This window comes from Copadichromis virginalis, linkage group LG8, assembly GCF_057382275.1.
Source record: "Copadichromis virginalis isolate Kocher_CV1m ecotype Utaka linkage group LG8, C_Virginalis_male_GT1.1, whole genome shotgun sequence".
Classification (NCBI taxonomy): domain Eukaryota; kingdom Metazoa; phylum Chordata; class Actinopteri; order Cichliformes; family Cichlidae; genus Copadichromis; species Copadichromis virginalis.
In genome coordinates, this window is record NC_140625.1 from 22296541 (window position 1) to 22308309 (window position 11769).

General features: G+C 37.2%; 1 protein-coding gene across 4 annotated transcripts; it reads left to right on the forward strand.

Moving 5' to 3' along the window:
• The first annotated feature begins 6818 nt into the window (after positions 1 to 6818).
• On the forward strand, positions 6819 to 11467 carry LOC146703353 (uncharacterized). Of its 4 annotated transcripts, none has more exons than XR_014921988.1 (5): positions 6819 to 7258; positions 8185 to 8327; positions 9029 to 9193; positions 9268 to 10143; positions 10950 to 11467. XR_014921988.1 is itself a non-coding variant. In XM_085466552.1 (4 exons), exons 2-4 carry the CDS (start codon positions 8271 to 8273, stop codon positions 9355 to 9357), a joined length of 312 nt encoding a protein of 103 aa, XP_085322678.1. In that variant the 5' UTR covers positions 6819 to 7258; positions 8185 to 8270; the 3' UTR covers positions 9358 to 10573. The 4 variants fall into 4 exon arrangements, 1 of the variants encoding a protein (XP_085322678.1); XR_014921989.1 differs by lacking the exon at positions 10950 to 11467 and having other exon boundaries at positions 9268 to 9979; positions 10075 to 10573; XR_014921990.1 differs by lacking the exon at positions 10950 to 11467 and having other exon boundaries at positions 9268 to 9979; positions 10080 to 10573.
• Positions 11468 to 11769: the final 302 nt, after the last annotated feature.

The window sequence follows — 11769 nt, forward strand, 5'->3', positions numbered from 1 at the left end:
CATTCTATATATTCAAAAGATCATTCTATATATTCAAGCTTCATTCTATATATTCAAGTTTCATTCTATATTTTCAAAAGATCATTCTATATATTCAAGTTTCATTCTATATATTCAAAAGATCATTCTATATATTCAAGTTTCATTCTATATATTCAAGTTTCATTCTATATATTCAAAAGATCATTCTATATATTCAAGTTTCATTCTATATATTCAAGCTTCATTCTATATATTCAAAAGATCATTCTATATATTCAAGCTTCATTCTATATATTCAGAAGATCATTCTATATATTCAAGTTTCATTCTATATATTCAAGTTTCATTCTATATATTCAAGTTTCATTCTATATATTCAAAAGATCATTCTATATATTCAAGTTTCATTCTATATATTCAAGTTTCATTCTATATATTCAAAAGATCATTCTATATATTCAAGTTTCATTCTATATATTCAAGTTTCATTCTATATATTCAGAAGATCATTCTATATATTCAAGTTTCATTCTATATATTCAAAAGATCATTCTATATATTCAAGCTTCATTCTATATATTCAAGTTTCATTCTATATATTCAGACTTTGGTTGGAATATATATATATATATAATATTTTCCTAAAGGGCATTCCATAGTGTATATATATATATACATATATATATATATACACACATATACATATACATATATATATATACATATATATACATATATATATATATATACACACACACACACACACAACAACACCCAGCACGCCCCTGCAGGCGGTTTATCCTTCAAGCTCGGGTCCTCTACCAGAGGCCTGGGAGCTTGAGGGTCCTGCGCAGTATCTTAGCTGTTCCCAGGACTGCGCTCTTCTGGACAGAGATCTCCGATGTTATTCCCGGGATCTGCTGGAGCCACTCGCCTAGCTTGGGAGTCACCGCACCTAGTGCTCAGATTACCACGGGGACCACCGTTACCTTCATTAAATAAATATAAAAGGAAGTTTTCACTTCCAATAGAGTTAAATTAATACACATGTCATGAACCAGTAGGCTAAAACACTTAGTTAAAAGTAGTCTAACATAAATGTAAATGCTGTAATTTCATTTCATTTATTTATTTATAAAGCACATTTAATAACAACAGGGATTTGATTATTTTAATAAACCAACAACAATGACAACAATAAATATTGTAGAAAAAAATACTCATATTATGGCTTCAGCTGGTCTGTTAACAGCCTCCAGCTCTAGTGTACCAGCTGTTGACCAATGCTAACACGGTGCCAAGAAAGCTAAAGAGGCACTCGAAAACAAAAACATTCCTTCTGAGTGAAATTTGGCTATATCAAAAGAGCACTGGATTGGAACCAGCAGGCAGCAAGGCCATTTGTTGGAGGCAAAGTATACGCCACCACAAACCACAAACAGGTTGTAGGAATGCCTTGGTCTCTGAGTACAATTCAAAGAAATCTGATGGCACATCAGATGGCATTGAAGCTATTTTGGGCACATATGAATACAAGTGTACCTTCACATTTTCAAAGCTGTCTGGTTTGTCATGGACTGTGACCTGGAGCTGTACTTGAAACAGATAGTTAACTGAGATAAATAGGCAATTTCTTTTTTAAATTCAGATTTCTCAAACAATAAGAAAATAATGTACAACAGAAAAATTCAGTCAACCACAGGCTAAAAGCTGCTAACAATGACGGTCACAAAAATTGTAATCACTGTATTCACCCTTTAATTAGTGATGATTAAGTAATAAATCAAAATTTTGCCACTAAATGAAAAGTAACTGATACTAATATGGTACATAGTGGGAAGATATTCTACTTAAAACCACAAATTTCAACAAACGTAGTGTTAAACAAAAAGACAGGGCAAGTATGATTAACAAATTTTAGCCATCGACTTTCTCATTCATAAAGCTATACTTCTAACACTGTTAAGAATGAAATCCCTTTTAGCTAAAGTAAAAAAAGGAGACTGGTTTAATTTCGCATGCTACAGTAGCATTGTTTAAGATCTTGGAGCAACTGTATTAGAACGCAATTTTCTGTAGCCTCAGTGTGGCCGTGTCTGATGAAAACAGACAGGCACAGGGTAAACCACGGAAACTGTACCATCAGGGGCATAATTTCCAGTGGGATTAGGGGGTTACGACCCCCCCAATAATCAGACCCAACCAATATAACCCCTCCAATAAAATTATGAATTATCTTTCATAAATATTCTGTTGATTTTCTTTACTCATTTCTGTTATTGCCAGCAAAATAGTTGAATGTTTAATCATCTGGGAATTTAACCCCCCCCCAATGTTCAGCACAAAGTTACTCTGATGTGTACCATTAATATCTGAGGAAAGAACCGGAGATCCTGTTGTCTGTCTGTCTGACAGGAGAGCATCTGTCTATCCTACGGGATCCTCACTGGCTTGATAATGCATTGCTGTTAGATTTGTTCTCACACACCCTCTTCCTCTTTTTTTTCTCCTTCACAGCACAGGGTCTTCCTGCAGAAAAAAACAAAACAGTCTGACTGTAATTCAATCAGATAGCTCTTACTGGAATGCTAATGTGACACGATGCCCTCTAAAGTGCGTTACTTGTGTTATCCTACTCCTTCCTCTGCCATATCAGGCTAATATGCTTTCAAGTTTCTTTTTTAGGAATTCCAGGGGATGCACTGATGAACCAGCTGCCCAATTTGGAACCAAAATGTTTAGAAATAGAAACAGAGTTGGAAAGGTTAGTAAAAGCCATTTGAGGCTCTCTCTATCTATCTATCTATCTATCTATCTATCTATCTGTGTGCTAGTGAATACACCAACAGAAAGGGACAGTATGTTGGAGTTCTACTAAAAAAATCATCATAAAGAAGAAACTTGTCACCGAGCACTAGAGTTGTGTTTTGAAGCATTCTTAAAAGTGTGTCATCTGAAATATCGCAGAGGAATAAACCACATGAGAATCTGCCTACATAGGTAACAGGCAATAGTGTGCCCATGGCTTTGGTCTCAAAACATATGTAAACAATAGGAAAAGGGGCACCATCAAAATTTTGGTGAAAGCTTGGGCTTGCTTTTCCCCCTCAAAAGATTCAGCACAGTCTTAACAATTCATCAGATGTTACTGAAGTAACGATTCTCAGCTTTAACTGAGTTTACAGTTTTCCTCAGTCGCTTTGGTGCGTTTCTCAGAACACCATTAACATTTGCACAGCAGTTAGTGCATTTCCCAAAACAATTAGTGCAAACTGCAAAACCTAGTGGATAGCCTGCAAAAGCACGTCACATGCACAGAATTGATTATCCATACCTCAAAAGCAAGTATCCATGTCAATGAAACTGTCAGTGCCATCAAAATGAAAAGTCTTGACACCATCTTTATGAACAAGATAGTCAAATGGCATTGTCATGTTTCCACTATGACAGTTTATAATTTCAGTGTTTCCCATTGCAAAAACAATTGGTGACACCTGAAAATGCTGACGACAGCACTATGGCCTACCTGTACAGCCATCTGAAATGTGCAGTAAAGTCACTGTAGATGTTATGGGAGTCTTGGGAGTAACTGAGACACTGAATACGTACGTTTCACATTTCCATTGTGTAGAAGTGTTTGTAATCCTACAGAATTGTGCAAAAGAAAAATATGCTACAGTCACTTGTGCACTGTAGAATACATGTAAACATAAAATCACCCATTTGGTAGAGCTGTGCACTAATGTGAACAATAAACAGCACATGTAACAGTACAGTAAATCATTCTGGCACATCCAGACGTTCCTGTCTGTCTGGCCACATATTTTCATCTACATCACAACAGATGTTATCCCTCGCAATGCAGCGAGGAAAGTGTCTCCTGGAGTGGTGAATCCATCCTCTGCAGGACCCTGCTGTGATGTCGTCACATGCTGCATCCATGGCTGCTAGCAGGGCCATTTGCTCATGTGGATTTCATTTTTCTTGAGTACTCTGTCAATTGTTGAAATTGAAACAGATTCAATATTGCCAAATACCGTGTAATTCTCTATGACAGCGCTTTGTATTTCTCTCAGCTTTATTGCATTGTTTGCAATGACCATTGCACAAATGGCTTCTTCTTGCTGTGGGGTAAAAAGGGGCCCTCTTCCGCCTCCGCGAGGTTGTCTTACAATCCTATGTGGTGCAGAGTGAACTTTTTGTGAAATTGCAAATACAGTACAGTAACATGTGATGTGTCTGAGATGGCACAGTACAGTACAGTGTATTACTGTTTGCATACCTGTTTTCCCTACGGAATGTTTGAATGATTGAACTGACAGTAGTTCTTCCAATATTGGGTTGCACCCTTCGACCAGCCTCCTCCATGGTGAGGCCGTGATTGACAACATGGTCCACAATTGTAGCCCTTATTTCATTAGGAATCCGCCTATATCTGCCTCTTCTGCCTCTTCTCCCTCTTCCCCTTCCCCTTCCTCCCCGCATCCTCACCCCTCTTCCACGGTGCTGACCTTCCATTTTGTGTCACAGAAGTGTAGAAATGGTACACACTAGCTCCTGCGCAGTTTATATATGCTTGCCAATTGGGGATTCACAGGATTCATCCATAATTGACAGTGAACAAGTTGTTTGTCATTGGTTACAACTAAACTTTCACACGCCTCCTCATGAGTGACAGCTGTAATTCACCCGAGATCAATTGTTCAATTTCGGAGACATTTCCAGGGAAAATGATACAGAAAGGTATAGGATTTGCTTGACAGATGGCCAATATTTGGCATGTGATAACTAGTTCAACAATTTTGTGTGTGATGACTCAAGCAATGGATGTATGACTATTCGTTTTTTTGGGAACGACTATTCAGCATCCATAGGTATGATTACTTTTGACTGACATGACATAAGCAAATGGAAATGTCAGAAAGCAGCAGGGAAATGTATGGAAGCAACTGATTCATGTCCAAAATCATTTGCAGTTTGTTCAGAGAGAGGAGAAATTGCTACTATGATGTGCACAAATGACTGAGTGTTGTGGAGGTTGAACTAATAGTTATGAGAATTTCAATTCTGATCTGAGAAACGCACCAAAGTGACTGAGAAAAACTGTAATAAATATAATTACATTAGCTTCGTCAGCTATTTTTATACAAAGCCTCAAAGTAAGTGGATAAACTAGCATGATTTTTTTATTTCCAACTTTAAATTTCTTTAAATTACTTTTAGTTAACATTAAAAGAAAAAAAAACACAGTAAAGAAAATTACAAACCAACAAACATACAAACAGGCTGGAGTTTACATTTCTTTTCCATCTATTCCATGCACATTTCTTGTTGTGTTGTTTTCTTGGTGCCACTTCGGAGTGCTTTCCACTTCCTTCATTGTCCATCGTATTTACATCCCATCAGTCTTATATTGAATGTTATTTTTCCATCTCTGAGATACCCCCTACAAACTAGCATGACTTTAAATACAAGGATTGTTTTTAATACTTGGATAAAAATCGTTTGCTGTCAGTGACTGCCTGAGGTCAAGAACCAGTTGACATCACTGGTTTGCTGCCACGAAAATCTCTGCCAGACTTTCACTACAGCCACCTTCACTTTCTACTAGTTTGTGGGTCTCTCTACCTTCAGCTTTGTCTTGAGTAACTGAAAACTATGCTCTGTTGCACTGAGATCAGGTGACTGACTTGGCCATTGAAGAATATACAATTCCTTTGCTTTGAGAAACTCTTGGGTTACTTTGGGTCACAATCTATTTGAACTTTGAAGCACTGTCCCAAGTAATTTTCCTGGACTTGAATGAATTTGTGGACAGAATTCTGTGATCACCTACTTTAGCTCCTCTAAGCCTTCTGGTGCTTCTGAGCTACAAAGTGCATTCCTTCTTTTCAATGTAACATAAGGAACCAGATTTCTGTTGCTGTCACCAGATTGCTATCACTTTCTTCACTTTCATCAAAACTTGCGTGTCTTTGGACATATTGACAGTTCCAGTGAACAGCTACCATACATTCAAACTTTAACACTTTATTTATCACTAAATAATGAGGGGAGTTGTCAATCAGGTGAGGCGAGTAATTTGTCAAATTACTTTTGAGTCTCTGAAAATGGAAGATCATGTATAAAAAAACAGCTACAATCTCTAAAATGTTTATTCTAAATTTCTGTAAAACCCTGTGATCAATCACATCTTCATCATTTGTGTTAAAACTTTAAAATTGTTTGAAAAACGTAACTAAAGTAAACTATGTGTTACGACCCTACACTCAGAAAAATTATGGTTCTTAAATGGTTCTTCAGATGTCTTCATGGTTCTTTAAAGAACCATCATACGTCAAAGAACCTTTTTATTTTGTGGATGGTTCTTCAGCTATTACAAATGGTTCTTTAAAGAACAAAAGGTTCTTCATCCTTAGCAATCTAAGTTTGATGGTGTAAATGGCATAAATATTTACTCACTATAACGAGGCTGTGAATTATACTGTGTGTTTTCTTTGCGTGCATGTGTGTGGGAAGGGGGAGGGCGGATTACCTGGCAATTACCCTTTAAGAGAAGATGGTAGGAAACTGAATATTCAAATAAAAGTTAGAAATATTTGCTTAAAAATATACTGGTGGCAGGGGTGGGGGCCAAAGCCTAAAGACCCTAACACCCCCCCCCCCCCACACACACACACACACACCCCTAACCCCACAAACACATTATAAATATGGTGAGTTAACAAACAGTAGACACAATACACACATTCAAATACTGTACTTTAGTTTTAAATTTTAATAAAGCATTACTATTTTCTACTCCAAGGCATTATTTTTGAGATTATTATATATTTTTGAAAATATAGCATAATGATAATACTAGTTATTGTAAACTTTACAAACCACCCAGCAGTATGTAAAGTCAAATTATAAAATACAAGTAAATAACAATTGCAGAACAGAATGTCAGTGTAATGAACACACACTTCGTTTTGACAAAGCACAGCTTAGGTAAATGATCTGAGTAGTTGTTCATCACTGAGCAATTTGTTAATATGTGTTTCGAGCCAAATAAATGACAGGGAGAGTGACGTCAGAACACGTCATACTATAACCTCCCGGGAGCGGACGGAGGGGGTCAGTCGTTGGGATGCGCATGCGCAGACAGAGTGTGCGAGCGGCGGGCCTTGACCTTTTGGGGGAAAAAAACTCACGGACGGTGACAGCGAAACGGATAACAGTCTTCAGTACCTGCTGGACTTTGAAGCTGTGGATTCTGGGACTGTTAGAAAAGGTAAAACATTTTCATTAAAACCTTATTACTGTTTTGTTTTTGTTACTCGTCATTGTAGCTTGCTGTTAATGTTGTGCTAACAGTAGCGATTAGCTAGATAAGTTAGCCGTTGAGGTCAGCGCAATTTAGTATCTGGTATACAGAAACTGTTTTCCTAACAAAACCACTGTTATAATTAAGTGAAGGTGCTCCCAGCTAATTTGAACCTTTGGCTTCTAAAATATGTGGTTCAATTGCGTGCTGCGTACATAACTTAATGTCAGCTAGACCGAAATTAAAATTTAATATATTGTTAAAGTCACTAAAATGGCGCCTGAAGCCTGTTGTGGCGTGAGCTCTGTGTCTGCTCTAGAAACTCTGAAATTCTGTAGATCTGAGCCGTACACTAAATACTCACATGAACCTGTACTTTGAATTCTGTATGAGCTGTATAAAATACTGCTATGCATAAGAGTTTTGAATGAATAATTAGATTAGATAACTCTTTATTGTCTAATCGAATTATATAGAAATGAATAGAAATGTGACATGAGAAGGTGTGTCTTTGACTGTTCCTGCATAACTTAGTTTCGGACTAGTTGACAAGTTATGCTCCAGTCATTTGATGTTTCCAAGATAGATGTTCTTTTGTAATATAGTTAATTTTTTGTATATTTCATTTATCCACCATCATACATCATACATACAAGCTAAGAAGAGGTCGTTATACTAACAAGAGGTATCAACGCTGGGCCAAAGTTCAGCACATGGTTAAAGTTTGTAATCCAGCCAGGGTGTAAATATCACTCAGCAGCCAGAGCTGAAGCAGGTAGCATCAACACATAAATCTACTCTACCCGGCTTAAATCACAAGAGCACCTCTGACCAAAAAGCTGTAGATTTTTCTTGTTTGCACAAATTAATCCAGATTCACATTGTGTTCACAGCTCCAACAAAATGAGGAAGAGGAGAAACACAATTAGGTTGAATTACAATTGGATGGAAGGCGAGGACAAGGAGAAGGAAGCTTAGGATGAGGAGGAAGAGAAGCAGCAGGAGCATCTTTAGGGATCCCTATGATGTCATTGAGGTTTGTTTCATTAATATGGTCCTCTCACAAAGAAAGATGACTTGTTTTAGTTCACCTACTTCCTGTATTAAATAGTGATGTGCAAAATGTTGTGAAAAACCATGGAGCAGGCACGTATAGTGCATCTGCAGGTAAATGAACATCAAATCTCTAAGACAGACTGAAATCTGTATATTTATCACCCTTATGATAAAACCCATGTCAGCCATTGGTTTATGGACTTTGTATTTTGAAGCCTCAACATTTGCTTTATTGCTGTTGCTATGTTGGGACCATATTAGGATGAGGGATCAGAATCTGGAGTCATGCACACTATTGTTTCATTTAGTGTGTATCCATAAGATTCGTACAGCAGATCCAAGTTGTGCCTTGAAAACAGGAAAGTCGTCTGCATAGAGGAGAACTGTAATAGCAGGCTTGTACAAAGTGAGGCTTTGTGCACTTGTTTTACTTCTGTCACCCTGATTTGATGCAGATTTCACTTGAAATCAGGCAAGAACTGGATTTATTTTTTATAATGTGTTCTTGTGAATTGATTGTGTATCGCATATGTTTGATTTGACTTTCTGCAAGACAACAGTCGTCCACTGGCCAAAAAAGTTTTCCAAATACCTCCACGTGATCAAGCCTGGATTTAGAAAAGAATAGCAAAAAAAATCTGCTCCTCCTGCTTCAGATGCAATTTGTGTTTCTGTGTTCAGAGGCGGCGGCGAGAGGGGAGACCTCTGCTCATCCAGCTGGAGAGCCTGACCAGGAGGAGTCGAACATTAACTCAGCTCTTTCAGGGCACCCTGCAGACTCGGCTGTTGGCATCGACGAGGGATGACGTGAATGCCAAACTGGAGTCCATCACAGGTCAACTGCAGGTATGCGAGTCAGACCTTCTGAGGGTTTCACTTTTCTCTCTTCTTTATAATTGACTCTTTTCTCTCTCTTTCAGCTCCTTGTCTCAGAGTGGGAGGGGTTTGAAGCACAAAGGGAGGAACTTGTCGTTTGGTTGGCTGATATGGATGTGAGGTTGACCAGCTGACAGGAAACACCAGTGAAAAACTGAAACAACTGCAGGTGTGGGCTTGTTTTGATATGACATATATTTGATATGATACATACATCAGAGACATTGTCCTAAACTGGACTAACAAAGGACAATGAGTACAACATGAAACGTCCATTACATAGCGTAAGGCTGAAGTTCATTGATCATTTTAATCATAAACTTGTTGAAATGTTTTTACTGAACATGCAAACATCTGCTGATGAAAATGTGTTGATTTATTGGTCTGTTATGAAGCTATTTGTAACCCAGTTCCTAAAATCATCTCAAACAGAAAGAGAAGAAAAATTAAAACATTTAATGTTCATTGTTCTGTTCTTACTGTCCCGGTTAATGAAAGTGAAATGAGATCAAAATAATTATTTAAACATAGAAGGGATGCAGATTATATATGATATGCTCTGGTCAAACAAGGGTTAAGTTTCTCAGAGGGTTGATGAGCTCTGATGAGAGCCTATTGTTTTACTCCACTCCTCACATGTCAGCCAATCGGTGAAGCTCTAGGCAGCTCTTGTCCCTCCTTAGTACCAGCTCCCAAGTTTTCAGTCTCTTGCTTCTACAGCCGAACAGAGCAGACGGACTAAAACTTTTGTTATCGGTAAGCTGGAGAAATTAACCTCTAACGAGTTAAAAGAAATACCATCTAAACTGATATTTTTCACAAATTATGTATTTGCACTTGTTGTTGTCAAGGGCAGAGCGAAACCGGAGGGTTTACTGAGCTGTGGCTCCATGTAAATGCTGAGCATCCACTCGACGGCGGTAAGCTAAATGTGGCTAATCAGACACGTGATGTGCGGAGTGTGGGTACAGTTGTTGCATGTCTCTGAAACGCTGTTGTTATGCTAGTTAGATCGTTAACTAAGTCATTAACATGTGAAAAGCTGTAAATGGTTAAAGCAGCTAAAAATAACTTTATGAGAGATAATTGTAATCAGACTTTATCCTGCTTCCTGTTTAAATTTTGATGTCAATCAGTTTTACAATACTCAGTATTGAACACTTGGAGGTAATTTTTAGTGTATTTCCACTTGTACTGGTAGGCCTATGGTACAAGCGGGATTAAGCACGTCTATTTTAATACTCCTATTTGTGGACTGAGTCCTTGTGTTTACGTGTTATTGAAATTGATTATTTGCACTTTGTTCAATTTCTGATAAGCATTTGCATATTATTCCATTTCTTAAAAGGGGTAATATACTTACTTATTTATTTGTGATTAGATATATATGTACAGTGAGTTTATTTTGATCGATGTAATTAATGTTTACAATGAAAGTGAATTATATGGTGACTATAATTCCTGAATGTTTAAAACCTTGTAGATAATCTTTAATGTTACTGCAGGTTACAAATAATTGAACCTTGATACTGTGAAATTTTGGATATTGATACTTTGACCTTTGAAACTTGATATTTTAATGTTGTACAACATGACTGAACTGATGATGATTGAATTGATGATAGCTGATCTGAATAGTAGTTACTGCACTGTGACACTACTTTAGTTTAATTTGTGAGAGTTATCCTTAAAGGGCACGTGACATATATTTGGCCATTGTTTATAGGTCAGGTTTTTATATGGGACGAATCCAAAGACCAGGTCAGCGATTCCAGAACCCAGAGTGTTCCAGTGTTCACTGGATGGCGAGCCAACCCAAGATCCTAGGAGGCGATATACATATACACGCACAATCATTTGCACATTGATGGACTACAATCCTCTACTGTACAAGTAGTACGGTAGGACAGACAATCACACACACACTCCCTGTCAGACGAATTCTATGGGCCCCACCGGTACCATTTGGACTTAAAAAAGACTAATTCTTTTACTTGTGCACAATTTTATTTAATTCTATTTTTTTTTTGCTACTTTGGGGGAAATTTTTATACTTGACATTCTGTTAAAACCTGTTGTAATACTGTGTTGTTTACAAATTTCTTTTACAAGGCTTAACATCACTAAAGTACTTTTAAAGCCACATAACTGTGTTTGTCTGGTTTCTCTGCCATTCGTGTACCAGAGCTCTAAGAGTCGTTCTCAGTCTTCTGACACTAGCCCAAATTGCTTATTACTTTGGTAATTATCCATTGGTACTTTATGTAACTCCACGTAAGTGCTACATATTGCTATTTCTAATGTGTTTTATCACTTTCTGATGTTTTATTAATTAAACAATACATGTATTGTTGTGTTATCTGTAGCTATAGTATTTATATTTATTTATAGTATAGCAAATATATTTAATTATTACTGTTTAAAACACTAATATGTGACATGTATTAGTAGTGATGTTGTGCTGAGGGTTAAAATGCCTTTTTGTCTTTTGGTAACTACAAAATGACAAACCATTAATATATGTCTATGCTGTGCTCGTATTTATT